General features: G+C 36.6%; 1 protein-coding gene across 1 annotated transcript in view; it reads right to left on the bottom strand.

Moving 5' to 3' along the window:
• The window catches only part of Exoc5 (exocyst complex component 5), a 49,837-nt gene extending 26,042 nt beyond the window's left edge, over window positions 1–23,795 (bottom strand). Inside the window, exons 1-7 of the mRNA XM_052191641.1 lie at window positions 23,697–23,795; window positions 12,598–12,692; window positions 11,626–11,773; window positions 8,547–8,741; window positions 3,724–3,788; window positions 1,876–1,904; window positions 406–515 (exon numbers count right to left, since the gene is read on the bottom strand). Coding sequence (XP_052047601.1) covers window positions 406–515; window positions 1,876–1,904; window positions 3,724–3,788; window positions 8,547–8,741; window positions 11,626–11,773; window positions 12,598–12,692; window positions 23,697–23,723 — 669 coding nt within the window. The 5' untranslated portion in view covers window positions 23,724–23,795. The remainder of the gene's footprint in view (window positions 1–405; window positions 516–1,875; window positions 1,905–3,723; window positions 3,789–8,546; window positions 8,742–11,625; window positions 11,774–12,597; window positions 12,693–23,696) is intronic.
• Between the last annotated feature and the right edge of the window lie 325 nt (window positions 23,796–24,120).

Genomic DNA, 24,120 nt, shown 5'->3' with positions numbered 1-24,120 from the left:
TTTCAATGAGATATTTCTTTCCAATGCATATTCCAGGAAGACAGCTCCATAATCTACATCTTCTGCACCTGAGATCTGCCAGATTCCTACTCACAGTGCATCTATCTAGTGTTTGGTTCTTATCTTCCACCAAATATTTACAGTCAGGTATTCTTTTTACTTACAAGTATTTCTGACTGAGAATACATTAAAATCAAGAAGGCTGATGACATGATTTTCTTTCCTCAACTAATTTAAATTCCTTAATATAACATTAAGATCACCATAAAATCCTTAAATACTAAATAACATTTAACATCAATAAAGTTACTCTGTCATATAGTTATACTATAATTAAGAGAAATTGAGGGACATAGAATATGAAATCTTCAGAACCGATCTTCAGTTAAAAATCTTCCCATTTACCTTAAAATGAAGCAGGACTGCTGCCACCTCCCTCATCCGGGAGACCTCTCCTCTTCTTTGGGCGCTGGTAAACTCCTGAATCAGCTGGCATTCTAAGTCATGGTATTTACCTAAATAGAAAAACATCCAACTGCATCAAGACAATCCAAGTATACAACTTATGCACAGCTATCTAAGTCTACAAAGATTACAAAAACTTATAGTGGTTATGGGTCTATATTTTTTAGGAAGAATTATAAGAACATGAGATTATAAACAGTGACTGTAGCTCATATAATATACTGATGTACACAAATCTGTATTTCAAGACACAAAAACTTATAAACTGGTAAGAGCTGACAAACTCTTTGGAATATAACAGCCATTTGTCATTATTAAACTAAAAGGTGGCTACATATTTAAATGAAAGAAAAAGGAGATGTAGATTCTGATGGCAAAATATAGGAAAAAATTCTTTGATCTTTAATATAAAGCTTTGGAAAGTAATAACTAGAAAAGCTTTTTACTAGAACTCAGGTACTTCTACTGTGAATAACAGTTAATTCACTATCAAATTTTATCCTACAATAGTATGTGGCCTTTGATTTAATACCATATTTTCAATGCTATTATAGTTCTTATTTACTATTTGAACCTTGCATTAATTTATAGTGATTAAAGCTGGCTTTTTGAGAAATGGCTTACCAAACAGTTAACATAGGTGAAGCCTAGTAAAGTAACAGTGATGGGTTTTTTTCCCCCAGAAGCATGGATAGCTTAAAGCACAACACAAAGACTGACATAATCCCACTAGCACTCAGGAAACAGAGGCAGACAGATCTCTGTTGAGTTCCAGGCCTGATTTACATAGTGTGTTTCAGAATACATCCAGGATAGTCAGAGATATATAGTGAGATCCTGTCTCATGAAAACAAACCCGAAAATATAAACTATAAACATCTAAATAGCTAAATAAGAATTAAATGTTCCTGTCTCCACAATAAAAATAAACCAAAACCCTTTTTTCAGAGATATATAACTGAACATAATCTCTAAAAATACCTACTTAAACTAAATATAGAAAGTCTAAAGCTACCTGTTTCAGATTATTTAAAATATAGAAAAATACATCAAGATACACACAAGGTCCTGGAAGAATAGAGCAGATGTAGGATATTTTGAGGGTAAAGAACACAAACTCTAGGATGGGAAGAATCAACTGCTATCATACCTGCTTCCTCACCAGCTGCTTTTTAAAAATACAAGTTTTTTCTTTTTTTTTTGATTTTTTGGATTTGGTTTTTTTTCAAGACAGGGTTTCTCTGCATAGCCCTGGCTGTCCTGGAACTCACTCTGTAGACCAGGCTGGCCTCGAACTCAGAAATCTGCCTGCCTCTGCCTCCCAGAGTGCTGGGATTACAGGCGTGCACCACTACCGCCTGGCGAGTTTTTCTTTTTTAAAAAAGTACTAAGTAAATAGACTGCACTTACTTGCAATTTTGGATTTTACTTCTGAAAACCTGAAAAACAGAAAGTTAATGATGAGGCTGTGACAAAGATAACATAATGTAAGACAATACAAAGTGGGGAGAAAATGGGGGCAGTGATATATGAGGACTCTGTATTATCTTTCCAACTTTTCTTAAATATAAAACTATCATAAAAGTAAAATGTCATAAAACTAAAGATAAAGCTGTGGAAGAGAATACTGAAAGGAAACATGCTAGGTACTAAAATTAGGCAGTTCAAACGAAATTACTGTTTCTCATTTAGGAAGTTTTTGTGGAATAAGCAATTCCTTTGATAAAGCAAGGGTTCCACTTGAGGCACTAACAACACAGCCAATCTCAATGCTTGATTCTGTCCTTACTTGTTTTAAATTCACTGGGCTACTATGAAGAATAATCACAACATAACGTTTTAAGTCATTTTAAAAATGATCATATATGATAATTCAGTAATCACAAATGATAAAAACCAGAAACAAATTATTCTAAAATTAGGAAAATGAAAGAGACCATAAAAGGACTCGGTGGTGAGCCTCTGAGAATAACCATCAATTTTTACAAACTGAAAACCATAATATACACTAAAACATTTCTAATATTAAGATGAAAAGAAAGTGATTTTGAAAGAGCCCATATAATTCACCATTTGAGGACAAGAGATGCTAAAAGCAGGTGAGAAAGAAAAATACACTTTTATAGTGCTATACAAAAACGTTATAACAAGAGTCAAGGTAGACAACAGAAAGGCTACATTGATCTATGTGAATACATTAGATCTGATTAAGATACATATATACACAGAGATACACACACATTCTCATTCTCTCTCTCTCTCTCTCTCTCTCTCACACACACACACACAGAGAGAGAGAGAGAGAGAGAGACAGAGAGAGAGAATAAATAAGATAAACAGGTAAATACAGGCACTAACAGTAACAGTCTAGTGGGGAAAACCAGAATGTAAGACAGGATAGAGAATGCAGACAATTATTAACATCCAACCAATCTTGACCTAGACACTATCTATTTAAGTAATGGTCCAATGGGTGATTTAAAAACTATTACTGCTCATCTGTACAGGGTTGAGAGTAAAATAAATATATGGGAGGTAATTAACAGTATGCTAGGAAAATACGGTCAAACTTTAAGTATAACAACATATATTTACATTGTAGCTCTAAGTATCAACAGAAACAATGCTCTGTTACCCAGAAAGTTGTATTTCTTTCAAACTATCACCTGAAGGAACTGCTTCTTCTAAGATTGAATTAAAGTTCAGCATTCCACAATCAGATGAGATCACGAAGAAAGTTTCTTTCTCAGTGAACAGTTTATTTTAGGGTAAAATCTAGTTAGTGATGGCTCCAGGACCTTGCATTTAAAAGGGCGTTCTTAAATTCTCTAGGATAGGTTCTATGAGGAGTCTAAAACTCCATACAATTATATACAACAATCTGTACACATCTTAATATTTTGACGAAACTATATAACTTTCACAAGCTTTTCAAAGATGATCAGAACTCCTTAATTTAACCCTGGTCTAATAATAGGAAAAACAAAAATGGAGTTGGATAGTCAAGTACAGTCAGGTTCTTAATGTTCCAAACAGGAAAAATCAAAATCTTATTTTTCCAATTTATAAGATCTCCTTCATCAATTTTGTTTTTCAAAAACCAAACAAATGCATTTGCTTCAAGGTTTATCATTATATTATATTGTATCTTATACAAATGAGGTGCTCAATAAATTCTTGTTGCCTCAATGAGCAGGAAAAATACAATTTAATCCCATAAATTGTATTTACAAGTAAGTTCTTGAGATATAAACTTGCCTATCGAAAGGTAACTCCTGGGCAATCAGGTGCAGTTTTTGAATGACGTCTGCTGCTTCCTTTATCTATTAAAAGTAAGTAAAAGAAACAATAAAAAAAAAATCTCTTACATTTCACAATTTAAGAGTATTGCTGAAAAGATTAATACCTCCCTATTACAGTGATAACACTGGACCCAAATACTTTTCTTTAAAACTTTGTGGGTAATACCATAACAACTCAAAATCCAAGCATGTATCCTTTTGGTACTTAAAATATTGTAATTTTTTAAAAAATTTGATACCATAATTCTTCCCAGCAAAATCTGCAGTTCAATTTTATTCTGAAAAAATTGAAAATCCTTGTTTGTCAAAAGCAAAGTATAGATTTCTACTAAGTTCATGAAGTCAAACAGAATAGACAAACTTAAGATTTAGACTATGTTGCTGCATATATTAAGCAGAAAGAATAAAGTGATAATAAAATGGTTAATAACCATATGAATTTATAACACATGCGCAAAAAAGCAAAGACAGGAGTTTAACATGGTAACTTTAGTGAAATACAGTACAGAAATATACTTTCAAGTATTCATTTTCAAGTTGAACAAAGAAACTTAGGCAAGGTTTCTAAAATTCTTCTTCTTTTTTTTTTTTTTTTTTTTTTTTTTGGTTTTTTCTGAGACAGGATTTCTCTGTGTAGCCCTGGCTGTCCTGGAACTCACTCTGTAGACCAGGCTGGCCTCGAACTCAGAAATCCGCCTGCCTCTGCCTCCCAAGTGCTGGGATTAAAGGCGTGTGCCACCACCACCTGGCCTAAAATTCTTTAAGTATAGACGTTTATGTTTATGAAACAGTACAGGAAGTCATATAGGGGGCACTTCTTCCTTTAAACAGCAATTTAGTACTTTTATTTTGGCACAAACTCTGTGATGACTCATCCTCGTAGAAGGACTGAGAACATGTGTATAAGACCTCTCTAGGTGCTCATGTCAGCCCTAGCACGGCACAAGGGAGCTTGTTCTTGCACTTCCCATGTGACTGTGCACAGTGGTGTTCCAGCTTCAGACCTCTCCCTGTCTGACTCAGCAGGTCACTCAGTGTCACCTGACACGTGAGTGAGTACGGGTATCCTCCAGTCTCTCTCCTCCATGCCATGCAGTCTAACTAGCGACGCCCATTCTCTTTCCTCATCAGCATCCTCTTCAGAACACAGCTAATATCCAGCTCTGCTTTCATCAGGATTCTGTTTGCTCTTAATCCTTTCAGGAAAGGTGTTATTTGGGAACTTTGCTTGATGTAGTAGTAAAAGGACCACACTTGTGTTTTTTAAAAGGTGTTTTTATTGAATCCTCAGTGCTGTTTGGTAAGAATTGTTTAAAGTACATATAGCCCTCTAGATCACAATATAACTTAAAGTATGCATCAATAAATACAAAAAGGTACCAAAATAATACCTCATAAACAGTTTGCATTTGAGCAGTTTAAAAGTTTACAATATTTATCAGGTCTTATACAAAAAAGAACACTAAGATACTATGTAAGGATAAGGTGTAGCTCAGTCTGTAGAATGTTTGCCTAACATACAAAAGCCCTGAGTTCTACCCCCAGCATCCTATAAAAACCAGTGTGGTGATGCACACCTGTACCCAACACCTAAGAGATAAAGGAAGAACAGAAATTCAAAGTCATATAGTAGAGACAGCCTGCACTACAGGAGAACCTGTCTTAAGAAAAGGAAATATACATACATACATGTAAATAAATAAATATAAAACAGATTTTTAAAGCAAAAATGATTAATATCCCTACAAGACTGCAAACTTTGTTTAATGTATGTAATAAGAATAAGGGAGGGACACGGACATGGACACACACACATACACACACACACACACACGAAGAAAAAAGTAATATAATGTGCTTGGCATTTCATCTACTTCTAATTCCTCCTACAGTCAAATCTCCCTAGAGCTATGTAGGCAATTGTCCTTTTCTTTCCACTGGGAAAGTGGCTGGCAAAAATCCTGAAACAGAGATAGCCAGAAATTTACTTGATAATTTTCAATCTAAGATCACATATGAATTAAAATTATATTAACTTACTTAATTTTATGTGTATGACTTTTGCCTGCATGTATATATTGTACTACATATATGCTTGGTGCCCACAACGGTTAGAAAAGGAAATATGAATAGTTGTCATGTGGATGCTGGGAACAGAACTTTTGTCTTTTGCAAGACAAACTATGTGCTCTCTTAACCACTAAGGTAACTGTTACACCCCACATATGCATTCTTAACATATGGCTAGCTGTTACAATTCCAAGTCAAAAAATGATGACTCTTCATTAGCAAACAGTAACCAAGAGACCAAACAAAACAAAGCAAGTGGGAAAAGCAGAATAAAATATAGAGCACACTAGATAAAAACAACAGAAACCAGGATATGAATGGGAATGAAGCAAAGGAGAGAAACTAAGTTAAATACTGTGAGTCTCCAATTACTGACCACTTAGCAACCAAGAGAGATATTAACAATGTAAAGGCTATTTTCTTTGAACTAAAACCTAAAGCAATTAATAGACAACAGTAACATCAAAAGCTATGAGATTAGTTGAGGATAATTTAAAATTTTTAAAGTTTAAAGAGTAAACATTCAAATAAGTATAAATCCAGTTTTTTAAAAAAATCAGTCAATCTAAATATAGCTACTTCTTTGAGATTTTAAATTACCATCCTGTGCTTCAAAAGGAACACAGCAATGAAATGGGGCCTAATGATCTTCTGCTAAATCTGCAGATCAGCATCTCACTCAGCCATCATGCACAATGCTTTCCCCTCCACTAGATGACAACTAATACCCACAACTGGACACTGAGGAGAGAAAGACCTTGGAGAACTGTCCAAAATGGATGTCTCCATCATTTCTCTCCCCTTAAGGCTCAGGGAACCGCAGGAGAGGCAGAAAGATCATTGGAGCCAGAGGGGATAGAAGACATCAAGGAAACATGGCCTTCTAAATAAACCAGGCAGGACTGATACACATGTGAACTCACAGAAATTGTGACAGCACATACAAGGCCTGCACAGGTCTGGGTTTGATGGGGATCACTGAGTTGAGAGAGGAGTAGACACAGGCTCACATCCTAACACAGAAGCTACCCCCAACTGATAACTGCTTGCAAATGAAAATTTACCTTTCTCTAATGGTGTCTCACTGGGAATACACACCATTCTTAAGGCCAGTCCCCATGTTCAGCAGTATTGGCCAACACAAAATGAACTCAAGAGCATTTTAAAGGTTCTTTGTCTCATAATGCTTTGTAAGAGCCTTTTGTCTTTTAATCTTATAGGTCCTTTGTATATATATTATGATTCCAGTTTTTCTATTTTTATGAGATTTCTATATGTGTGAATGTGTGTTTTCTGAATCTGTATGTTTCTTCAGCTTTTTTTTTTTTTTTTTTTTGGCTCATTTCCCTGTTTGTCTTATTGTGGTTTGCTTGTTTTTATTTTATACAATAATATAAAATTACTATTAGATAAAATAAAAATAAAGAATTAGTAAATCAGTAAATAAAAATAAAAGCAACGCTAAAGTAACAATTATTATAATAATTATTTTATTTATTATAATTATTTTAGATGCCTGCTTATATCATAATGAGCAAGACAGAAAAGGAGTGGACTTGGGTGGTTGGGGAAATGCGGATGAACTGGAAGGAGTTGGAGGAAGAAAAACCATAATCAGAATATATTGTATTAAAACAATATTTTCAAAACAATAGGCTAACATATTGGTTAAGATACTTGTATTTTGCTTAGAGCACACGACCCAACAGGTATAATCAGAAGTAATCTGAAGAACTGGCCTTACTATAGCCAACTGTTTCTATATAAAACAGAATTTTTATTTTTTAAATAGGTACTTTCATGCTATTCTTACTAATATTTAGGAAAAAAGCTTTAAATTCCAGATCTACCCTGACATGCAATTTACCATTCAAGTCCAATATATACCCTTGCATCACACTTTTGTTGATATCAGGACTATTCTATAATTCTTGAAATTCAATCTTCTAAATGTTGTCTTTGCTTTAGAAGGATGATCTATTGACATGTAACCATTTTTTTACATCTAAAAATTATAAATCCTTTGGTTTTATAGAGTCCTACTTATAAAAATATTTTGCTTAATTCAAAGCAAAGGTCCTTAATACTTAGTTTTTAACATCTTATAATCTAATGTTCAATGCAGTGAATTTGGAATAAATCTGTAAAACTATATTCAATACATGAGCGGGTAATAGTAGGAGAAGGATACATTATTCACAAGGATATCTTTTTTTTCTCATACATTTTGATTTTTTCCCCTAAAGGGCGGAAAGCAAGCCAGGTTGCCTCCTCTCAAGATTGTAGAACAACCAACAACCAATACCATATACCTTTAGATGATGATTAGGTGACTATGTTATGACAAGAATAGCATAACCAACTCAGTTTTCAATGATCATGATCTAAGCTGCTTTAATTCTTTATAAAGGATCTTTATTCAAGTAAATAAAAACTAGGACTTGTGGATTCTTTTCAGCTCATTACCACTTTAAATCAGATCAATTACCTAATAATATATAACTATTAAAGACTACATACATTTCATTAATAGTTAAAGGATAAAGAAATACTTAAAAATACAGTTACCTCAGCATTTATAAACTAATTGTAACTTCATAAAATGCAAGGCAACTGTGCATAGGTGTGTGCATTCTCATACAAAGAGATCATTTTAAAAATACAAGGCAAACCAAATACAATTTGATTATTTCTTTTGGCAATGCTTACCTTTTCAGAATTTGTAAAAACATCAGATTTCAATTCTCCATCTAGAAATTCATTAAAGTATTTCATCAATTTCTGAGCCTCCACTGCACGTTGCCTAGGTGTGTTTACCCCTTCCAGCTGGTCTCCAAGGTGACACACTTTGGTAGCTACATAGCTAATGTGCTCATCTAGTTCTTGGAAATGTTGGAAAGCAACCTAGGAATTTGTACACACAGATAACACAATCAGAGAATTAAGTTTGTAATATAATACCTATTAAAAGTAAACTGAGTTCAGGGCATTAATGGTAGATTACATATCAACCTCACCACTAATAACAATAACAAAACTTATATAAGAATACCACAGGAGCACTCACAAAAAGGGACCAAGCATGACAGCACTACAGAAGACCCAACAAGCATCTGAAAGAATCAGATGCAGATATTCGTACCCAACCAATGGACAGAAGCGGCTGACCCCTGTTGTTGAATTAGGGAAGGCTGAAAGACGCTGAAGAGAAGGGCAATCCTGTAGGAGGACCAGCAGTCTCATTTAATCTGGACCCCCAGGATCTCTCAAACACTGAACCACCAAACAGGCAGCATACACCAACTGATATGAGGCCCCCAACACACATACAGTAGAGGACTGCTGGGTCTGTGTTCATTCAGAGGTGATGAACCTAGCCCTCACAGAGACTGGAGGCCCCAGGGAGTTTAGAGGTAGGGGTCAGGGGGACATCCAAGTGGAGACAGGTAGGTGGGGAGGAGGTACGGGATGTGGAACAGTCAGAGGGTGCACGGGGGGGGGGGGTGGGGGGTGGGGTGGGGTGTAAAATATGTAATGTAAAAAATAAATTAATAAATATATTTTAAAAAATACAATTCATACTCACTAGCATGACACAATCTAAAAACTCTTAACCAAGTTTCTAACTTTTATACCACAGGCACCCAAAAGCCCTAAATGGTTGTGAAAATAATTATCAAAGGACTGGTTCTGGAGGAGGGCACGTATGCAAGTGAGAAGGTACATGTGCCTATGCAATGCAGTGTAGAGGGCAGAGCCAGCACCAGGAGTCTTCCTCTACTGCACTCTACCTTAAGCTTCACTTTACTCTGTGAGACGGGGACTCTCTGAACTTGGAGATCTGCTGCCATTTCAACATGCAAGCTCAAAGGGCTCCTGCGTGCCCTCCACCTCTTCACACCATCCCCGCTGCTGGGGTTACAGATACATGCAGACACTGAACCCTGCCTTTTAGAAACGCAGGTTCTCACACTTGCATAACAAGCACTGTACCACCTCCCCAGCTCATGGAACTGTATTTTTAAAGAACACTCTTGCTACCAAACTGGAAAGATTTTTTTTTTAAATGTATCAGAAGCTTAAAGGATATTGATTAAAAAGATTAACATTAAAAATATTTAAAAAGCAATACTAAGCCGGGTGTACCTGTACATGCTGTAATTTCAGCACATGGGACTCTGAGATAGGAGAACAATTGCAAGTGAGTGGCTACTGTGAGTGAGCTACATTATCAAGACTGTCTTAACACTTCCTTCCAAATGCCATAAGAGTTGTGATAAAATTGTTCTTTCCAAGTTTTGAAAACAGGATGGACTATAGCAACTATTTTACTAAAGCAAAATTATATTACTTTCAGCAGTTTCTTTTCTTTGTCCTACAACACATTAAAAACAATGCAATGAATTCCTTAGATTTGCCAATAGCAGGACAACTGATAACTGTTGATAATTCAATAGGATCCTTTTGTTCTACTCTAAAAGGGAGAAAAGCTGAAACATTTATTGAGGACTTGCTTTGCATCAGATACTATTCTAAATATATCACTTATCAATTATATATTACTATTAATTATTTACTTATTTAGTTAACACAAGCCACTTTATACATTAAAACACAAAGCTTGGAAATGTTTAAGTGCTTGAAATTTTATAATTAGCTTAATGGTGAGCTTACAATTCAAACTCACACAGACAGGCTCCCATGTTACCGCAACTATTAATGTTATTTTTTTATTACTAAAAGCAAAGCTTTACTAGAAGTATATGAAACCTGTCACCATTGCTATTCAAAAACACACTTATCATACGTAAATTACTGACTTCTTTAACCAAATACATAAAATGATGATTTAGCAGAAACGAGCTTGTTAATTCCAATGAACTTGAAGAACAGCCCTCCGGAGAGTGGGCAAAGTTCAACAATGCTCTTCAAACCACATTTAACAAAGATATTCTAAATTAAACCAAGTCAGTGAAAGAGATTCACACATTCAGGTGAATTTCAGGACCTAAGAAGTCTGTCAAGCACAGACCTGGGGGCAGACTAGTGGTTTGGTGTTACTGGAAAGTGGACTGAGGAGAACTCTACACCTGTTCCTCTCACAGTAAGAGAAGAACCCTCACTGAGGCATATCCTAATGACTTTTGTCAAACTACTCAAATCAAATTTCTTGAGGGCAGTTGTTTTCAACAGGCAGTTCATAACCCCTTTGGGGATCATGTATCAGATATCCTACATGTCAAATATTTACATTATGATTCTTAACAATACCAACATTACAGCTATGCAACAAGATAATGGTTGGAGGTCAGTATACTATGAAAAACAGTATTAAATGGTCACAGCATTAGGAAGGTTAAAAACTACTACTCTAGGGAATAACTTGATACAGGTCTAGTCTTATTTATGATTACATTGAATTAAAATGACTACTTAAATATCAATACTAATAAGGTGTTTCTCAAAATGCAAAACTATGAACCAGTCAGTCTTGTGAAAGCTTATTCAATTAAGAGGTGAAGCAAGGGTCACTCTCAAGCATCTACCACCCTAAACTGAAAAGGGTATTTCTGGGACTCTGAAACCATCTAGTAGCACTCTTAACGCCAACGGTAGGTAGTAACAATACATTAGTATTTTTTCCATAGGACCAGAGAGTTAGAAGTTAATATAATTTGACTTGATTCTTGAAAGGCCTAAAGCTAAAAAGGAATGAAGATACTATACTCAAAGAAAAATGAAAATGTTATAGGCTATAAAATTACTCATTTCTTAGCCAAATGTATACCTGGTTGCTTTTCTGGAGCTCTTGTACCTTCTTAGCAAACTCCTTAGCTTCCTTCTGGCATTGCTGTTCTAATTTTTCTACTTTCCTTTGAATCCTTTCATCCATTATCTGTAGTTCTTGAATATGATTCACAAATTCTTCTAATAACCTAATAGAGGAAAATAATAGTATAATCAATTTTCCTGCCATTAATCATAAGGAACAGAGCAGCTTTATGAAGGTTTTAAAAAGGGTCCTTTGAGATAGAGACATGCATATTCATTTTCTTTACAGCATCTTGCTGCAATCTCTTTAATGCCATAACTTTCTTTTCACTTTGAACAGGTCATGTGACTTTAACAATACACAGCATTTGGAAATACAGCCAGTTGTTATTGACTTTGCAATGGATTCTCTCTAAGGTAAACAAAAACCTCAACAAAGCCCCATTAAATATCCAAACAAGCTCTACTTTAAAATTCAAGAAGACAAATGTACAACAGAAACTGTACAGATTTTTACAGATTTTAGTGACTCAGTTTCCCTGATTTACAGCTATTAAATTTAAAAGAACATAGTTAACTTTTTATTATTATTAATTTGCTTATTCAGAGTCAGGGTTTTGCTATGTATTCTAGGCTAACCTCCAACTCAGAACCCTGCCTCAAATTACAGTTATAAACTACCATACCCAGTCATGTTGTAATTCCAGAAGTATAACCAACTTTTTCTAATTTAATGCTAAGTGGAAAAATCAAATTCTTAATAAAATTCTTTTATCCAATCAGCTGAAGTGCTTAAGGAAAAACACAATTTCAGACTTCTAATACTGTTAAGATTTTTTTTTGAAGTAGGAACAAACTGTTAATTAAAATCATCTTATATATATATATACTCAAAGGAATTCCAATTTAGTCATCTCTAGTCTAAATACAATTTGTAATACTATATTGGAACTATGTTTTTTTGTTTCGTTTTTTTTTTTAAGTTTACCTTTTAGGATCAAAAGCTTCAGGTCCACCCCTAGAACCACCTCCTGGGGTTCTCCACACAAGCCGTTCAATGTATTCATCAGCCACAAAAGGCTCCTGGTTCACAGAATAAACATATTTTTAAAAGGGTTTTGTTGTTGTTGTTTAAAAATCTTCAATAAATAAAATCAATTGTTTAAAGAAAGTAGGATGCTAAAATACTAGAACACCACTACTGACTAGTTGGAGGAACCAAATAAAGAATGACCAAAGGACATAGAAGGTTAATTTATTTAAAAAAACCAACCAACAAACAAACATCCCAAACCAAAACCAAAGCACATGTATAGCTTTATTAACAAAGTCAAGTAATCTTTCTTTGGCGGGGAGAATGGCTGGAGATGAGGGGAAATAGCATATCACTATGTAGCCTTGGATGGTCTGAAACTTGTATGCTGACCAGGCTGACCTTAAACTTACAGAGATCTTCCTATCTTTGCCTTGCCAGTGCTGGTGGGATTAAAGACCCGTGCTACATGACATCCAGCAAGTTATTATTATTTTTTAACCTAAGAAGCAGAAAATATATTTTAATTACAGAGCTCAATGTGGCCAAAACAAAGTAAACTGAAATCTGCACTTTCATTACTGTCAAAAATGTTAACAGATATAACCTTTTAAGAAGACAGCTGGCAGCTCTTTTGGTAAAATCGACAGTGATACAAAGGCTCAGAGCATTAACCCCATAATTTTATTCTCTGATCACTTGGAGATCCAGGCAGCATGATAGCAAATTCAAGGCCAGTCTTGGTTACATAGCAATCCCTGCCTCAAAATTTTAAACAGAAATTAAAAATAAAATTGCAAGGAAATGCATATATAAACAAAAGATTCTGGAGTAACTATGCATTGTGTGAGATACTGAAAAGGAGTCGCACTTAACAAAGTAGATAAACTTAGATGAGAAACTATATTTTATTAAAAAATCACATAAAGCAACATTCAATGAAACAAGAAAACATGCATAAACTGATAACAAGCATATTAAATTTTCTCAGAAAAAGCATTATTATAACTGTTTAAGTTACTGAAGTAGAAGGTCCAATCAAACTAGTAAATATGTATGGTAGGCAGTAATGCACGCCTACAATTCCAGCACTTCCCAACTTCTGAAGGACAAAGACTTGTGAAGGCAGCATGAAAGAATGAGGCCACAGAGTCCCCTAAGATTATTAGCAGGGTTTGATAGCACACTAGAAGATGATACTAATCAGTTCAAAGTGCTAAACAACAACAACAACAAATTGTCAAAGAATCCTATACCCAGCAACGACAGTATTAAAAAGCAAGGGAGAAATTTAAAATGTTTCTAGATTTAAGGGCTGGAGAGATGGCTCAGTAGTTAAGAGCACTGGCTGCTCTTCCAGAGGTCCTGAATTCAATTCCCAACAACCACATGGGGGCTCACAACCATCTATAATGGGTTCTGGTGCCTTCTTCTGGTGTGTCTGAAGATAGTTACAGTGTACTCATATACATGAATAAATCTTTAAAAAAAGTTCCTAAATCTAAGAGATAGACAGACAGACAGACAGATTAGAGAGTATTACCACTAGACCTGCCCAGAATATAAGGTGAAATAAATGGACACTAATAACCTAAAATACATGAAATAAAAGTTCTAATAAAGATAAATTAACAGGTTGGTAGTCTCAACAATAATGACCCTGGGTACAACTTGATATTTTGTTTTGTACAAAATTTCAGAGGTTAATATATTTCAAAGGTCATAAGCTTATGTTTGGGGCATACACTATGTAATGGTAATTTTGTGATATCAACAATAAATGAGATGAGTGTAGAACACTGTTAGTAATTTATTGAGTTTAAGCTGATATAAATTCAAACTAGAGTGTAATAAGAACTCAAACACAAGCCTCTTAGTAAAAACAAAATTCTATAGAATACACACAAAAATAAATGAACAAAGAATTTACACGTTTCACAACAAATTATTAATTCAACTAAGTTAGGCCAGAAATGAAGGGCAAAAGCTATGTAGTTATACAGAAAGCAAACAGCCAATTACAGAAAGCCTTTTTCATTAGCAGCTACTTAAGTGTAAGTGTGACTTTCCAGAGATTGGCAGAGGACCAAAAATATGACCTAACTATACACTGTTTGGAAAAGACTCACAGTGTAGGGATAAAAACTGATATTCCACATAAATACAATACTAACCAAAAAAGAGGACTGGGAATTTAAAACAGGTTACAAGAGACAATTATACTATAAAGATTCCAATTATCAAGAAGATACAACAATTATAAACATTTAGTACCTAATGAGAAAACACATAAATATATGAGCAACACTGACAGTATAGTGATACATTTTTATGAAAATATCTTAACTCAAAATGGCTTAACTTTTGGCATCCCTCAAACCAAAGTTAATAAAGAGCCTTGAGATCATTTAAGAATCAATTTGTCTTGGATTACCTATGCAATCAGATTTTACAATCTAAGCTAAACATAGTTTTAATCTTAAATTATGAAGTCTTCTACCCTGACCCAAAGTAATATATTTGTGCATGTGTGTTGTAGTAATCATTTGCTGAAAGCAGCCAAGATGTTGGAAGCATCCAATATCTACCATAAATGTTGGAAGCAATCTGGATATAGCTTGATGATGTCTGTTTGCAGTAGTGTTTGCTATTCAAGAGTCAGCTGGGGCCAGTAAAGTAACTTCTCTTGTAAAACTCTGTTAAAGATTTCTATGAAAATATCTCTAATTCTGTCCACATGCCATGTTTCCTATGCTTTTCAATAAATATAGATCAAAGCCCTTTGTTAGGCTCAGGCACAGATTTGGGGACAAAACAGAAACAAGGCACAACTTACACGAGGCACAAGACACAACTTAACAGGGACTGAAAGATTAGATAGGTAGGCCAGTAACCAGACGAGACACAGGGAGAAAAGCAGAACTGAAATTTGGGCTCACTCTTGGTCAAATTAACCCAAGAAGAAGGTGCTATTTTTATTCCTTAATAAAACGTCAACACAGCTTTTAAGGTTATCTTTAATGTGTTGTATTCTCTCAATAATGGCCAGATAAGAGATAAGATAAACATGGGAACAGAGGACTGAGATTTATTATAATAGCTGAACTAGACCTACACTGCAGGTGTAACAAAAGCACCAGTTCAGAGGTGGTATTCTGTCTCTTAAGTTGCAGGATATATTGTAAATTAAAAACCTTTAATGCTGATCTCTCAAGAGGAAAAATTATCAGAATTAGGAATTAAAAAAAAAAAGTAAAGTATAAACTTCCCTGCCTACTCTATCTGCTAATTGTTCATGTCTCATGTCTGCAGTTAAAGAGATCATGGTACCAAAGGAGGAATGCTTTTGTCTAAGCCAAAAGGAAGTAGGAACAGCATTAAATGTGCTGGAAAGATGGCTCAGCAGTTAAGACTGTTCACTGTTCTTCCAGAGGACTTGAGTTTAGTTTACAGTTTTGTGTCAGGGATCTCACAACTAATTGCCTGTAACTCCAGTTCCAAGTGATCTGATGCCCCCTTCTGGCCGCCACTGTGGCCCTCAAAAGGAAGTAGAGGTTCTATTAAGCTAAGGCAGAGACTAGTAGTATCTTATGCATCACAGAAACAATTCTATTAGGAAGATCACTTCCCTCAATCAATAAATATCACCATAGCCTAAAAAGACTATGACAACTAGTTTAGACAGTGAAACTAGTAAAAGTGTTATCTAAAAGTAAGATGGAATTAGAACGATCACGGAGAAAGATATAGGCTTAGATACAATTTAAAACCATCGACCTACCACAGGAAGAACTGAAATTTATTCTATTAATAATCTTCTAGTTTTCCTCTATGAGACAGAATTAGAATGCTGGAGGATCTGTTAATCAAACAGACTATGGTATAGAATCTAGTAACACAAGAGTGGCCTATTGTGGGCAGTGATGTGCCCTCCAGCTCTCCCTGAAAAAAGGGACTTGATTGATCTGGTAGAAGTGCCTTTACCTGGTGGTGTTCTCAAGAGATCCCAGCTGCTGAGGGGCATTTTACTGAATATCATACTTGTTTTAATGTAACATGATTCCAATGACTGAGACTGGTGTATAAAGGCATGGTCTGTCTGGTCAAAACCAAAGTGACAGGTCATTTTAATTTTTAACTTCTCACATAGGTGTTATCAACCCCGCACCCTGCCACCGATGTTCACTTCTCCATGTGTGCTATCCTACTTCCTCACCCTACCTCTATCCTCAAGGGTACCTCTAAATAATGTGCTGCATAATAAACTGTCTCAGTATTTGTTTTTAAGAGGATGCAATCGACAACACAGTCAAGAGAAAAAAGTGGCAGGAAGCCCCCCGGGTGCTGAGAAATGGCTTCCTATAATCTTAAGGGAGGCATTTATATACTGCTGCAGGAATGGAAGTGAAGAGAAAGGAGGAGAAGGGTTTATGGCCTCAACAACTATGCAGTGGTACTTTTTGCTGAGTTGGAAGAAACCAGGGAAGGAGGTGGGTAACGGAGTAAGGAAACAAGAGTTTTATTCTGCATGTATCATACTATAGATGTCCATTAGGTATCAGAGTGAAATATAAAGCATGTAGTTTAAAACACAGATTGGTGTTATAAGAAAGAACAGGCCATGTCCTCCCAAAAGGCTTCTCTCAAAACAAACAACCCGAACACACAAACAACCTTTTAGAATGTCATAAGCATAGTAAGGTTTACATTACACCTTCTGTTCGGCTATAGTAAATTTTTTTGATTCAGCAAAGCTGCAACAAAAGTCAAAGCACTATGTGCTATCACATTATATTTAACTCCATATAACTGACTACTATTTAAACTGGTTTCATATCTCTCAATATTAGCAACTGAAAGACAAAGCAAGGCAATTTTGCTCATTCCTACTGAAAATCTCTTGGAAATTTTAACCAAGAATACAAGTCCAATGAAACAAATCAAACCAACTTCAATTTTTCCTATACCACTACCCGCAAACCAGAAAACAGATCAATATAATGTGTGCAAACAACCCACAAACTCAAAGAAACTAGAGTAATCCCCCCCCCCCCCACAATTTAGGTGAAAAAAAATTAGAAACTTTCAGTCAAGTATTTCTGTAATCTTTTAGGCCAACAAAACTGTAACTACTGCCTGTTGTCTATTTCCCTTACATTTACAATGCTTATTTTTGCCAAGAAATCACTGAAACATTGCTTCCTTTTATTCAGAAACTTCCCTAAGCAATCCCAACCAAGTTCACATTCTCTGTGAGCTTTAGAACTCATCTTGAGCCACCTACCCTGATTTCTGTTTCCCTAGTCAGACTCTCCTTAGCCTTACAGCCAACTCCAACCCCGCCACTGCAGCTACCTAACTTGTGGTCATGTAACTTACTCTACAGGATGCCTTCTTCCTATTAACACAATGTCCAGCTTTGACTATCTCCCCAAAAGTGTTGGAAATGTAATCCCCTATGAAGCAAGGTTGTGGGATTAGGTATAATAGAATGTGTTTAGATCATGAAAACTCTGCCTTCATGAATAGATTCATTCCAGTTATAAAGGAGTTGAGGCTGTGAGTTCATTAACCAAATACTGCATGCTTACTCCAGTCTCTCTTCTATCTCCCATCTTTTTAAGGCCTTCTCCAGATGCCAACACCTCCAATTCCAAGCACAGAGAAAAATGAATTTCTTTTAAAAATTAGGCAGTCTGTTGTTAAAAAGCAGTAGTAGTAACAACAAACCAAATAAATAAATAAACAAATAAATAAATAAAAATAAAAACTAAGTAATCAAAAAGGAGAAAGATAATCTACAATGACTCAAAGCCTGGCTCAGATCCCTGACAGGATGACCACCATTTCTTCATTCTTACACCCCTACAAACCGCAATTTCATTTACTCCTTTGTTTTGAGTCCCTTTAATGAGACTGAATGCAGGGATCCAAACACATTGGATAAGTCCTCTCCACAGAACTGTACTACCAGTCCTCCTCTTACCCTGAGACAATACCTCATTATGTCTCCCAGGCTGGCCTTGGACTCACTCTGTAGTCCAACCAGGCAGTGAACTTGGAATCTTCCTGCCCCTGTCTCCACAGTCCTGTGACACCAGGCCCAGTTTCACTTATTGTTTTATAACACCCCTTTTCCTAGTTTTTTACTCTTTTCCCCATATTATAACTGAAGGCAAAGGCAAGCTGTCACATGCTGCTCTTGCTTTCCAGTTATGGTCCAGTGGAACAATCCTGAACAAATTAAAACACTAGCTAGTTGAGGTATAGACCTGGCATCCTGATGTGTGTATGTGTGTGTGTGTGTGTGTCTGTGTATATGTGTGGTCTGATATACAATATAAAATATACAAGATATATTAGAAATATGAGCCTAATCAACAATATCACTGTAAGTGAATAATTTTGTCCTCCTCTCTATTCTCATTTCATTTTTAATGGCATTCTTTATATATTTTCTATAAATTAATAAACTCTATTAATTATTGGTTATTTGAAAAGCACTATAAAATCCTTCCCAGAATATAAAAATTTATCTCAAACTAATATGGAAAGGCAGAAAAATAAAGCACATAAATATATAAAATCAAGACATACTTCAAAACATTTTTTTGAAACTACCTACACAAGATTCAATCTTGAAGGAGGTGTCAATTCTTTTAGGTTATATTAAGTAAATCTCTTTCCCATGAGAGAATATGCTTTATTTCTGAAAAAATCTGATATTTCAGGTTCCAAAGAAAAAGTAAAGAATGTAATGGTACCTTTTATATGATTGAAGAAAATCACAGAATCTGATTTAAAATTTTAAAGCAAGAATGACCTTTAAATATCACCATAGCTCAACTCTTTCATCTCATTTTATTTCTATTCCAAGACAAGAGAACATCAGAAGTTAGTTCCAAGTTTGTTTTATTACTGAGTTTCAAAACACCTTGGAAGATATTTGGCTTTCTGAGTCCTGCCTCTACTTTGAGAAATCTTTTTCTGTGTCTGTTGCCATGTGTGTGCGCTTCCTCTCACCCAATAAATGCCTGTCTTCAACTTTCAAATTCATGAAAAGGCACAGACTCACAAGGAAGAGTGTTGTAGGGTGACAAATCTTCTCGTAGACACCATGACTATAACCTTCGAGTCACTTTCTACAATTCTCTCTCACTATAGTTGGCTACCACTCTTTTCACAGTTTGTCAAATTTAAGGTAAATCTTCATTCTCCCTACCCCCTAGGTAGAAACATAAAGTAATCTTCAAAATAAACATCTTCTGAAGTAGAAACGATTATTCTCTCAGTCATTCTACAGATGAGAGAACACAGGGACAAAGAAAATAGGTAATTTGCTCAAACCATTCAGTTCCTGAGACATATAGTTCAGAGATGCCATCCATTCCAATCCATAATAACGTAAGTTATTATCCATATAAAGCAATAATTTCAAAACTGCTAAAACTACTTGAGTAGTTTTGTTTAATTTTTGGGTTTTAAAAAAGGGTCTCAGTCTGGCCAAGTGAATTTTGAACTCCTAATCCTCCTGCCCACCTCCCAAGGCTGGGATTACATGTATGTGCTACAACACCTAGCCTTCATCCATACATTTCCCTCCTCTTTGCAACACTGGGGATTTAACTCTATCCTTCTTCTTCTTGCCTTCTATGAGCTACTCAAGCACTCAGCTATAACCTCAGTCTTTTTTGCTTTTCATTTTGAGACAAAAATCTAAATTGTCCCATATGGTCTTCAACTAGCAATCCTGCAGTGATCTCTAAAGTAACTGGGATAACAGACCACCCACTAGATCCAGCCTAACATATACTTCAAACAAACAAACAAACCATATTCCTTCTCTCCTTAACACACAATGATATCATTTCTTCTCCCTGAAAGAGTCCTAACAGTTTTCTTTGCTGTGATTAATATATCATCAATCACCCAGTTGATTTTTCTGTCTTCATTAAATTAGTTTAAGAATTTTACCTTCTAGATTAAACAATCAAAAACAGACAATTTGCAAGGATTGCCAAATGACAAGAACAGATATTAGTAACAATGACACACTATCAATAATCCTCACTGAGAGTCATTCTTCATACTAACATTAAAGTCTTATGACTCATGTAAGCCTACTAAGAAAGTCATCAGCTCCTTTACACATGATCTACAAAAGCTTTCTTAAAACTTCCTCAAATTCTTCTCTCATCACACTTGTCCTGAGCCACTACTTTACACACACACACACACACACACAAAACGTGCCCTCTTCTCAGTATTTCTTAAATATCCTTCCCTTTACAAGCTGGAGTTACCCTCCTGCTTGAAGTTTCTACTATCATCTATTAACACCTAACTTGTGATACTATTAGTACTTGGGACTTTCCCTACTTACCCCAGGAAAAGGAGTCTGACCCTCCTCTGCACCATGTTATCAGTTAATTCATCCATCTACCCCATCTTTAATTTTTTCACTTCAGGATCTTTCAAGCAACAAATAGACTTTTCTGTGGCATGTCTGATGAGACATTCAGTGCTGTTAATTTTAACACTTTATCTTGAAGTTGACAGGTACTCAAAAATACTTACTGAATGAATAACTGGCCCTAGTTTTTAACACAGAACTTTCCTACAAAATGTAACCTACCAAGAGAAATGTGAAGAATCAGTAAGAATGACAGGATAGACAGTCAACAAAGGAGGAGGATCTTCAACAGTACATAGAAAAGAGCAATGAGGGCAGTAACAGAGGAATTTACCATCCAAGCCATGTTTTAATATGCCGAATATGTCATTAATCCAAACCACTGAGGAATCTCAGTTCAGATAAGCCATACCGAGATTTTTACTTAAAAACACCACAGAGGATTCCTTCAGGAAGACCTGCCAGCAAAGAATGAAACTAAGAAGGTATTCTGGGCAACTTCCAGGATATATATTATTGTAATAACTGAGTCACCTATTAATAAATCATTCTGTCAACTGAGGAAAGATTTACAGTTTGATTTTATTGTCAGAAGTTGTCTGTTAAAAAAGGATGAGTCACCAAACCAGTAATAAGATTTTATAAAAAGCAGAGTTAGCAATGAAATTTCATAAGATTCAAAGCTCAACTTTGTTTCCACTGAATTTCTCCAATGTGGAAAATGGAAGTACAATTCTATTTAGAAGTACATGAAAACCAGGATGCACAAAAACAAAATACCCTTGCCCACATCCTGCCCTGTTTTCCCCAGCTCTCCAGCTGTGACTTAGAATGGGAAGTAGGAGAGAGACACGGACTGACTTAATTTGTGACCCATATTTGTGGCAGTAGCTGCAGGAAATGGCAGCAGACACTGGGGGCCTTTTTCCTTTTCTCCTCTCTATAGTAAAAAAGTCAACTTTTCACCTGGAGAATAAAGGTTTATTGACAAGCAGAGCCTACTACAGGGTTAGACTCACAGCCATCCAGGAAAGGACAGACAAGCTTCATTATGCATAACTGGCACTATTTTATTGTAACTATTATTTTATGTTTCTAATTTTGATGAAACAACAAATGACAGGGGTGGGACTGCTCTAGTTATGAGACCTATCAATATGCCTGTGTGTTCTACAAATCTTCCCATTACTGTATTATCACTGGCTTTCTCTCCTACAGAACTGCTGTCACTAAGCTAAATGACTTTAACAACTCCACTAAATGACAAGGCATAGAGAACAAAATACAAATTTCTTCACCCCTCCCATCCTTTCTTCACCCTTGGGAAAGAAAAGACATTTTCAAATAAGTTACTGAAGACATCTTGGTCACACGTTTAAGGAAGAAAACATAATATGATCCGAGAGGAAACTAAGAACTCATTAGTTCTTAGTTTATAATATCTCAGTAGGATAATATAATGTTTTTCTGTTAATAAGTAGCTTATCATGAAATATATTATTTAAAGATCCCAAAGCCTGTAAGATGTAAAAATTGAAACAAGGAATTACAGAATTACGTAGTATCTTGACCAAGGATACACAGTAAATGTTCAAAATATTAACACTTGTTTCCTTGGCCTAGTGTACATGAACAGATTGTAGAATTTTATGATTAGTGAAGCTAATGCTATATATCTCCAGACATTTACATCTGAGGAACAGCAATAAATTTGTCTTAGGAATAATTATAACCCTTTACTCAAATCACTTTCATTACAACTTACAATTTAAGCATTACGATTTCTCTAAACAAATGCAGTATCTATGCTAGGGATGACTGCAAGTCAGCATTCAGTAACAAAAAAAGAGTAACTGAAAAGTTAGATGTTTTTATGGAAACTGTGGCATTTAAAATTCAAGCCACAGAACATGCTGATGCTCAAACCAAAGGAATGCAATTTTCACCTATTGTGAAATTCTTAACTGTGAACTGCAGTGTTCTCTACAACTTACACTTCTGTTGCTATGAAGTAATCATGCCCCAAAGGGGGAGATGGTGTATCCTTCATTTTTCTTCATATCACTACTATTTTTTTTTCACCTAAGGAGATACTGTTTCATTGTCTTGTAATCCCATTCCATTATCTCAAACCTCACAGCTTCTGGCACTGACACACCACAAGATCCAACTGTCAAGTTTAAATATTGAAACACTCGAAAAATGCACCTGAACGCCCCCACAGCTTCTCACACCCCCAGGATCCTTTAACTGGCAGTTGGATGGTTCCACGACAATTAAATGCAGTAAGATGTGTCGCTTCCCTTCGGTGGTAAGGCTAAGCAGGCCTTTATTGTCTTAAAAAGAATCTTCCCAGCCTTTTCGACTACAAGGTAAGCCGGCAGGCACTCCAGAGCCGCTTCTAAGCTTGCGGAACGTCGGCCCGGAGGAACCCCCAGAGTCTCATTCAGGTGTCGCCGCAGCACCGTCGCGAGGATCCGCACAGCACGACCCGGCTCCCCGGACCTGGGCTCCCGAGTCAGCCCTGCCCACTGCCCGTCCGGTCTCCAGCACGTCTGGCCGCACTGCCACCCGAGGCGGCCCAGCGTCCCGCGGACACCCGCCCGTCCCCCACCGCCGCTCGCGGAGCCCCGGGACCCACCTCGAAGAGCTCGGCCGTCGTGGCCATGCCGGCCGGCTGAGAGGCTCGCCCCGCGCTCGAGGCCGTCTCCGCTTCACATGCTGCGCCTCAGCGGCGCCGCTCACCAGTCCCAGCTCGGCCTACCGCCTCCGGCCTCGGCTGCGCACCGCTGCGGGCTGGCCCCGGTCCTCACACAGCGAAGGCGGAGAGGGAGAGCAGCCATGAAGCGGAGCCGCAGACGCCTGTCAGCTGCCTCCCGGCGCCGCCCGCGCCGCTCCCATTGTCACCGCCGCGCACGCCGGAAGTGGAGCTGCGCGCGCCGGGAGGACTTCGCGGGGCGGGCAAAAGGAGCGAGCGGCGGGCGGGCCGCGGAGGTGCTCGTTTGCGAGCGAGTGACGCCCCTTGAGCCTCACCGGCCGCCATCCCGGAAGTGGGGGTTAAGACT

Source organism: Apodemus sylvaticus, chromosome 8, assembly GCF_947179515.1.
Source record: "Apodemus sylvaticus chromosome 8, mApoSyl1.1, whole genome shotgun sequence".
NCBI lineage: Eukaryota > Metazoa > Chordata > Mammalia > Rodentia > Muridae > Apodemus > Apodemus sylvaticus.
Note: the sequence above shows the minus strand (reverse complement) of the source record. Positions and strands in the feature narration are given on the sequence as shown.